The 9,206-nt window shown below is 50.8% G+C and overlaps 1 protein-coding gene across 1 annotated transcript; it reads right to left on the reverse strand.

The window, feature by feature from the left end:
* Positions 1–5,065: 5,065 nt before the first annotated feature.
* On the reverse strand, positions 5,066–8,332 carry NHLRC1 (NHL repeat containing E3 ubiquitin protein ligase 1). Its single transcript, XM_004382982.2, has 2 exons — positions 6,547–8,332; positions 5,066–5,147 (listed from the first exon to the last, which is right to left on the reverse strand). Exon 1 carries the CDS (start codon positions 8,330–8,332, stop codon positions 7,148–7,150), a length of 1,185 nt encoding a protein of 394 aa, XP_004383039.1. The 3' UTR covers positions 5,066–5,147; positions 6,547–7,147.
* Between the last annotated feature and the right edge of the window lie 874 nt (positions 8,333–9,206).

Genomic DNA, 9,206 nt, shown 5'->3' on the forward strand with positions numbered 1-9,206 from the left:
TGCCAGTGTGTGTATGTGTGCCTGCATGTGGGTTTTCTCAGCTTTGACCTTCAGGTCCTTTTCCACCGTCCCTCTTGTACATGTGGGTTTCGGGGTTGGCTGGTCCACCTCTGTTCCTCTTGCACTCTGAGAGCATCACAGGGAATCAGCAGGTTTCTTCGGAGGCACTTCTCACTGGGGGTGAGCTGCTAACCGTTTGGTTAGTAGTCAGGCACTTAACTCTTTGCATCACTCAGGAACTCCTGCAGGCAATCTAACCAAACCCATTGTCATCGAATCGATTCCGACTCATAGTGATCTCATAGTACAGAGTGGAGCTGCCTCATAGGGTTTCCAAGGAGCAGCTGGTAGATTGGAACTGCTGACCTTTTGGGTAGCAGCCATAGCTCTTAACCACTGCACCATCAGGGCTCCACAGGCAATCTAGAGGGGCAAAAATGACTCTCTGTAGGGTCAATGGAGCTCTGGTGGTTCATAAGTGCTATGACTGCTAACCAAAAGGTCGGCAGTTTGAATCCACCAGCTGCTCCTTGGAAACCCTATGGGGAAGTTCTACTCTGTCCTATAGGGTCGCTAGGAGTCGGAACCTACTCGACTGCAACAGGTTTGGTTTGTTTTTTTCTGGTAGGGTCAGTGTGGACTATGGAAAGGCCCAGTTTCTAGTCCTGGCTCTACCCTTAAGCATCTGTGTGATCTAATCCAGTCCTTTTACGCCTGTGGGTTCCGTTTGCAGTCTTGTAATCTGACACTAATCTAGTGGAAAACATCTAAGTTTCCTTCCAGTCCTAAGACTCTGTGGCTTGAAGCCTAATTTCATATTATCATTTTATGAGTGATTTTAGGTTTTGGTTAGCTAATTTTACGACACTGTTAGTCAAACCAATGACTGATTTAAGCAGAGTCCTTTGTCAGAGAATTAGCCCCAATTATAGCGTTATTTCTGGGGGAAAATATGAGCCAGCTGCTCTTTAACTACTGTCATGAACCTAGTGTATAATTTACGGCTTGTCAGCCAACAAATGTCTGTGGGTGGGCTGCCCATACCCACATGTGGTTCGTAGGAAAGCCAGAAGTCTCTTTCGGTGGCCATTATCAACCAAAATTAACCCGGAGACAACTTCAACAGTGCGTCACGTACACCACAGCTGAGTGAGAGGGACTCTCTGAGTTCATGCTCTTCCCTCCAGATGAGGCTGACATCACTCCTGGTACTGGAGAGCCAGCACACGGGTGTCTCTGCTCTTCATGGTTTGACAAAAGATGTGACTCATGAAGACTTAGGCAACCCCATGCCTCCAAGTCCCGTGCACTTGGGTGAAGACGGAAATGTGGTGACTGAGAACACGAAGTTCTTCACCCAAACCTGATCCAAGCTACCACAGTCACCATGATGCTTCTGCAAGGAGTCACTGAGCAAACCCACCACAAACTGTTTTAATTCTAGACCAACTTCCCCAAGCTACCCAGCTACCAACACCACTTCTTTTTTATCAGCAAAAGGAATAATCTAGAGAAATTTCTTGAGAGAAAACATTTATTAATTCAACAACAAACAAAATTTAATGCCTACTATGTGTCAGGCACTGTTCTAGGCTCTGAGGACACAGCTGTGAACAACAGAGAAACATCTTTGCCTTCACTGAGGTTACATTCAGATGACTGAGGCAGACAGAAACATTTTTTTTGATCCCCCCTCATACCTTTTAAACATATTCCAGCTTGTCATCATCTTTCTCAAAATGGGGCATCCCAAAATGGAGCAAAAGCTCCATCCACACTGAAGCTATTACTTCCCTGACCTGGCATTCTCAACCCCATGCTTCTGCCCTCATTGCCAGTCACACCACAGTGAGCTGCTCGTATGCATGGAGAGTACCACGCTAGAACCAAGCACAGGCCCACTCTAGCCTCCTTAAGCCATGCCTCTCCCAATGGGGCAAGGAGCCCACAGGGGCAAGGGGATGTACTCTCCCGGCACCCCTGACCCCTCCAAGACTATGCTCTGGGTACCTTGGGCTCCCTGCCATACATCCTGAGCCCATTCCCAGTGCCTGCGTCTCTCCTCCCGGGGTCTGTCCTCTCAAGGGTGGACCGTGCTGCTTGGAGGCACCCCTAACCACCTACACCACCCAGGGACTCCTCCCTGCTCACAGCGTCTACACATTCTCGGTTTTGACTTGCTCACAGCTGCTCTCTGTGCCCCTCTATCTGAGCATGCTTCCAGAATCCCTGCAGCCTGCCCTCTGCCTGATTTTCTTCATACTTCTCAATTCAAAATTTCAAGGACAAAAATCTAATTGGATCTCCTCACAGTCTTTTAGGAAAACCTCTTCATCCCAGGCCACTTCATAGGCTACCTTCCTGGTCTAATTAATACATTTGGTGGCACATCATTCACGGATTGGCTCTCCTTCAGTTAGGTGTGCACCCCCATCCAGTCAGCTATTGCTGGAGGAGGTCGTGCAGTAGGAAATGTGGCTGCCGAGGGCCGGCTCATCAGCGGGGGCCATAGGAGGGGCAGAGCAGACAGTATGAGTGTCCCGTACAGTCGTCGTGCTCAGTCTTGGCAATCTCACTGTCACATCTTCTGCATATTCAGGTTCCACTCCTGGTTACCACGATACGCCACCATAGTATACCACTGTCAGCGGAGCACTGAAACCCAAACCCACTGCCGGCGAGTCAGTTCTGACTCACGTGACTCTAGAGAAGCAAAACCAGTGAAGCATGTATATATATTATATAGACAGAGATTTACCTGACGGAAATGGCTCACACAGTTGTAAAGGCTGGTAGAGTCCCAAGTCCGTGGGTCAGACATCAGGCTGGAGGCTTCTCCTGACTCATGTAGCTGCAGAGGCTGATGAGCCTAAGATCCAAAGGTCAGACGGCTGGCTACTGGCTCACGGGCTGTGAAGACTGACGAATCCAAGATCAGCAGGTAAGATGGCAGGCTGCTGGCCCAAGTCCCAAGAACTGGTGGTCAGAGGCTGACGAGCCAAATGCAGGATCCAGAGCAGAGCAAAAGCCTTCCTCAGGAGCTGGGGCCCTGAATTCGGACATCTAGCCTTCTAGACTGTGAGAGAATAAATTTCTCTTTGTTAAAGCCATCCACTTGTGGTATTTCTATTATAGCAGCACTAGATGACTAAGACAGAACTTGGTACTAGGACAGTGGGTGCTGCTCTAACAGATATCTACAATGTGGAAGCAGTTTTGGAATTGAGTAATGGGTAGAAGCTGGAAGAATTTTAAAGCGCCTAGTAGTAAAAGCCTAGATTGACTTGAAGAGAGTGTTGGTGGAATTAGGAACATCAAAGACAATTCTGGTGAGGACTCAGAAGGAAGTGAGGAGAGGTGTAACATCGGAGATGGCAGACAGCCATAAGCAGCAGCAGAGAAACAGTGGCAGCAAAACCAGGAGATCAGCACAAGACCACGCAGGAGCCGACCTACGGAGCGCGAGAGCTGAGTGCCTTTGCCCAGGAGGCTTCTTGGAGGAGTGGGGTACCTCCGGGCACTTATCATTGGAGCTAGGCTTGCTGACCCGACCCATGGAGCAAGAGAGCTGAGTGCCTTCTGGCCAAGGTTTACTGGCAGAGTGGTGCACCTCCGGGCACTTATTGGCAGAGCTAAAGAGCTTTGGAGCACATGCTGGAGCAGGGCAGACACATGGCTGGCTCAAGAGGCCTGAGGGGCCGAGAGGCCATGGAACCAGGAAGCAGAAGCTGAAGAGAGAAGCGAGCAGAAAGGAGAGGGATCTCATGCCACCAAGAAAGAAGCGAAGGGAGTAGAACATGTCCTTTCGACCAGGGGTCTCTGCGCTGAGAAGCTCCTAGACAAGGGGAAGGTTGATGACAAGGACCTTTCCCCAGAGCCAACAGAGAGAGAAGGCCTTCCCCTGGATCTGGGGCCCTGCATTCAGACATCTAGCCTCTTAGACTGTGAGAGAATACATTTGTTTGGTAAAGCCAGCCACTTGTGGATTTGTTGTAGCAGCACTAGGTGACTAAGACAGTGACCCTACAGGAGACAGCAGAACTGCCCACAGGGTTTCTAAGGCTGTCAACTTTACAGAAGCAGACTGCCACAGCTTTCTCCTGCTGAGTAGCTGCTGGGTTCAAACCATTGACCTTTTGGTTAGCAGCCGAGCACTTTAACCTCTATGCCATCAAGGCTCCTAGTGGAGCACTAGCCGCCAGTTTACATTTCTTCTCTCTGTGGTGGGACTCGGGGATTATTAAACCTGCTATCAGCAGTGGTTCTTCTTCATTTTTCTGAAGTGCATGATATACTGTTTCTTCCTCAAAAGATGTATAATTCACTTTCTGTGTGGCCTGCACCCCACTTAATGGGGGCCAGGCAAGGTCTACATAAGACACTAGCAAAGCGGTGATGGGTTTGGGTCCTGAGATCAGAATTAGACTTGCTAGAGAGGAGATTTACGAATCTGAATTAAGGTCCTTAGAAAATGCCAAGGAAAAAGACTGAGAAAACCAAGTCAGGTGACAAGGTCAAAAGCAGGAGACGATCCAATGATCAAGAACCGGGCAAAACTAGAACAGATGCAAGTGGTGTGAGAACAGCTGAGACTGGAGCCAACATGGCTGCGTTCGCTTCTCTGGGCTCCCCAGGTGGGCAGGGCTGCTGAAAGGCGTGTGATTCCATCTTTCCCCATCACCTTGGAACCTTTTACTTTCTGCTGGAACAGCTTCCTCCTATCTCAGAACTCTCCGGTCTCTTTGATAGCCTGGAGTTCAGTGTGGTGTGTCTCTCAAGCCCTTTAACCAGTTTGCATTGAACGAACTAAATCAGGAGAGGAATTTAGCATCTGCTTTACAGGTCACTGAAGCTTTGTGTCTTCCCCAGGGAAACTCTGCTCCTAGTAGACTATGCCATTCCTGGGAAAAGCTGCTTTCCACACTTTATGCTGCATAGTCTGCCCCACCCCACCCCTGACCCCAATAATCCACGAGCAGAGGTAGCAGTTAACAAGGTAATTTATTAACATCTGTGAGAGTCTCACCATCATCCCACAGACTCACACCCATACCTTCCGGTCTGGCAATCCACACAGTGACAAGCGATACCTTGCTCACAAACCTCCACACGTGTTGCAATTTCCACACCTCTACCGTGAGTGTTGTCTGAAAAAGACATATGCACAGCTTCAGTCAGAGATGATGCCGTTGACCATTCCAAACAAGGAACATCCCTTGAATTGGCTCAACGCTCTGAGACTACCAAAACACCATTGCTCTAAGGTAAATGTTTCTAAGATCAGTCACGGTGAAGTACAAATAATGCTCAGCTCACCAGCGACCAAGTCTGAATCCACATCTCCACCTGGGACAACTTTTCTCATACAACTCAGAACACCTGTGAAGTCACCAACCTCAGGGTGACTTCTACGGGTGGGATGTGCGTGTGTGTGAGGGGGAGGTTATCCCCGGAATCCCTATTTAGACTGTATTTACCAATGGTGGTCCAGTGGCTGAAAGCTTACTATTAGTGCTGTATGATGGGAACATTGGGAAAAAAAGGGGGGGGGGATTGGTGGGCTGGCACGGGAACCAAACTCAAAGGATAAACTTACGATCTTCTGGACCATAGTCATAATTTGGGGGCTGGCTCTAGTATGTACATTACGTCTATAAAACCTCTTCGAATAGTAGAATCCAGTTGCTGATAAAGCACCAGCTACTTCCTAAAGCAAACCCTCACCTTTCAAAATCAGTATTTTCTCCCGGAGAAAATGTCTCAAGACCATTTCTGCTGCCGCTTCTGAGGTCCCAGTTACGTGGTACTACTCAAACAGCCCCACAGGCGACGTAGTTCACACTGGCTAAAAACACGCCGCTGGCCACTGGGCCTGAATTCCCACCGACTGAGCTAAGGGAGCAGGTGCAACATGAAGCAGGCATTCACTCCGTGGAGGCTAAACTTCAAGAAGTCACTTAAGTGCTTAGCAGTGGTCTAAGTGCTGACTTCGCATCAGGCAGACTGTTTTATTGAGTACTGAATGTCTGCAACAAGTGGGACACATTTAAATTGCACAAAGGAAAACCCCATCACAAAGTGCTTCAGGTTATAAAAAGGCAGGCAAAAATCGTTCTGGTCAGGAACTATTACGGTGCCTTATCTCCTATTAACATAAACATATAACAGGAGTAGCATCTGGCCTTCTGACTTGAGCGCTGCAGAGTGGCTTAGAACTTATGCCAACACAGGCCTTTTTCAAACAACCCACCAAGTTCACATTTCCTGAGTGTCTATAGTAGAGGAGATTAAAAAAAAAAAAACCAACTAGTTGCCGTCCAGTTGACTCAGACTCTCGGCAACCCCACGTGTATCAGAGTAGAACTGTTCTCTATCGGGTTTTCAATGGCTGATTTTTCGGAAGTAGACTGCCAGGCCTTTCTTCCAAGGTGCCTCTGGGTGGACTCAAACTTTCAACCTTTCGGTTAGCAGCCGAGTGCATTAACTATTTGCACCATCCAGGGACTCCATAGCGGAAGAGATACAGGTATGAAAAGACACGTTTACCTTTTGAATAATAAGCAGTTCAATCATCTTCTTATTCAAGGAGTTCAGGATTCACAGCAACTTCACTGTAGCGCCATCAAACGGTTAAACTGAACTGATGCTCCCATAAAACCTTTCTGTGTAATCCAGCTAACAAATTAGCTACTTGTACAAAGAGTACACGTGGAAGCCCTAGCACTTGTACATTCACAGTTCATTTTCGCACCTGTTACCTCATTGAAGACCAAGAGGTTTCGGAGTCAGAAGGGAACTCAAATAGCAGCTGTCACAATCAGGAGATGTGCCCTTGGGGAAGTCACTTAACCTCTCTGGACCTCAGTCTTCTCATCTCCAAAAAGGGGTTGATAATAGAAACTACCTCATTGGGTAGTTGTAAGGATTAAATGAGTTAACGTTTGCAAATCTCTTAGCACAGGGAGTACACATTCAAGAAACGGTAGATTTCATTATTATTTAATAATTGCCACAACCTCTGTAAATTTGCCAGGCAGTTATAATTTTCCCTCTTGGATAGATGAGATTGTCTTATCCAGGGCTAACCAATTCATCAGTGGCAACCCCAGGGCTTCTGATCCCAGGCCCCAGCCACCCCCCAACACCCTCAGTCAGCCTTAAAGACTTTTACAGAATGGGCAGCCGCATCCAGCACAAGCAGAGAATTCTCCTTGGTGTAGGTCAGGGCCACAGGATGGGAGAGGCCTTGAGTGACGAGGGGCTTCAGTCCTGGAAATTCCTCAGGCTTTCCTAAGCATAGGACAGCTTGACTAGAGGTATCAGTAACAATCACATTCCCTTGGTGATCAAAGGTCACTGCGGAGGCAGTAATTTTAGAAGGAAAGAAGAGGCTCAGTCCAAAGGAATCCACCTGGCCGATCAACTGCATGCTTGCGCTAAACACCTTCACCCTGGTGCTGCACGCTCGGGTGCCCCCCGGAGGCAGGGGGTGCTCCAGGACCGCAATGGCCCCAGTCAGCCCAGACACGGCCACCCCTCGGGGACTGCACAGGTGAGCGAGCATCCTGTCAGCTCTCTGCAGGATCCCTTCCGGAAAATCGACTTCCAGGAGATGCAGGGACCCTGCCTCCGCGTCAGTCACCACGACCTCATTCTGGGGCGTGGTATCCACACCCCAAGGTAAGGAGAACTGGCCCCCAATGACGAGCTTGATACGGCCCCCAAAATCAAACACTTTGATGGAGCGGTCGCCGGCGTCGCTGACAACCACGTGGCCGTCGTTGGTGACGGTGACGTCGAGTGGGTACCTAATGTCTTGGACAGCCTCCCCTTTCTCCCCAAACTGATGCGCACACCGTCCCCGGGAGTCAAAGACCCTGACCCGCCTCTTGCCGTCGTGCACCACCACGACCCGCCCCGTCTTGGGGCACAGCGCCAGCCCGGTGGGGTTGACCAGGGTCCCCCAGCCGCCGAAGGCCTGGTGGCAGGCGAGGACCCCGGGGGCGCCGGGGAGGGCGCGGGGCGCGGGCGCGGCCGGGCGAAGCGCGGGGCCCAGGAGCTCCAGGAGGTGCAGCACCGGCAGGCAGTCGCTCGTGTCGCCGCCCCGGCAGGCTCGCCGGCAGAAGGGACACTCGAGGGCCAGCGTCCGCGGGTGCGCCAGGGCGGCCACGCAGGCCAGGCAGACCACGTGGCCGCAGGGCAGGTTGCGCGGGCGCCGCTGCTGGCCGCGGCCGAACCGCTCGAAGCACACCTTGCACTCGAGCAGGCTGGTCTCGGCCTCGCGCACGAGCTCGCGCAGCGCCGGCCCGCACCCCGAGGCCTCGGCACCCATGGCGCCGCCCCGGGTCCCGGTCCTCAGGCGGCGCGCCCGGCTGACGTCACGCGGCGGGCGGATCGGCCGCCCCTGCTGCCCCCTGGTGGACGCGCGCGGCAGCTGTTCCTGAGGGCCTGCTGGTGGGACGGTCGACGTGCCCGTAGTCTTGAGGACAGTGGTATATGAATAATCTCCATTCTGCAGATGAGCTCATAGACCTCCGGAGGACAGTGACTTGCACGCCATCACCCAGCCTAGGAGTGGTTACGCAGGAACGAGATCGCAGCCTTCCAGCCTCTGGTGCCCTGCAGTCTTGCCAGTTTGCAGCGCTAGGCGCTGGGCGTTGGGGCTGACGAGGGGTAAGACATGGTCTGTTAACTCATGATGCTTGTGACCTCGTCGGGAAGACACAGACCTTGAGAGAAGGTAAACTCCAGTGGGGTGAGGCAGGTGTGCATACCTCGTTTGTGTCACCTGTCACAGTGGAATAACCCAAAAAGCAAACCCATTCCGACTCATAGCCACCCTGTAGGACACAGCAGAACGGCCCCATAGAGTTTCTAAGGAGCGGCTGGTGGATTAGAACTGCTGACCTTTTGGTTAGCAGCTGAACACTTAACCACTGTGCCACTAGGGCTCCACTTGTAGCAAGGGAGATACTTAACGAATATTTGTAAAATAAATCCATATATGAAAGAAGGGATGTTATAGGACAATACAAGAAGCCCACTAGGTGAGTGAGTGTCAGATGGAGGAACCATGGCTTAGAATGTCTCCGAGAGGAATTATATGAAACAAGAAAACTGTTAGTTAATAATAATGGCTATAGAACCCACTGACCTGTTTTAGGTAGTGTCATGGATTGAATTGTGTCCCCCCAAAGAATCTGTCA

The sequence above is a fragment of the Trichechus manatus genome, unplaced genomic scaffold, assembly GCF_000243295.1.
Source record: "Trichechus manatus latirostris isolate Lorelei unplaced genomic scaffold, TriManLat1.0 scaffold00103, whole genome shotgun sequence".
In the NCBI taxonomy this organism is placed as follows: domain Eukaryota; kingdom Metazoa; phylum Chordata; class Mammalia; order Sirenia; family Trichechidae; genus Trichechus; species Trichechus manatus.

Excerpts from the sequence above, each read along its gene's own strand:
- NHLRC1 (XM_004382982.2), bottom strand. The coding sequence starts at position 8,332 with ATGGGTGCCGAGGCCTCGGGGTGCGGGCCGGCGCTGCGCGAGCTCGTG.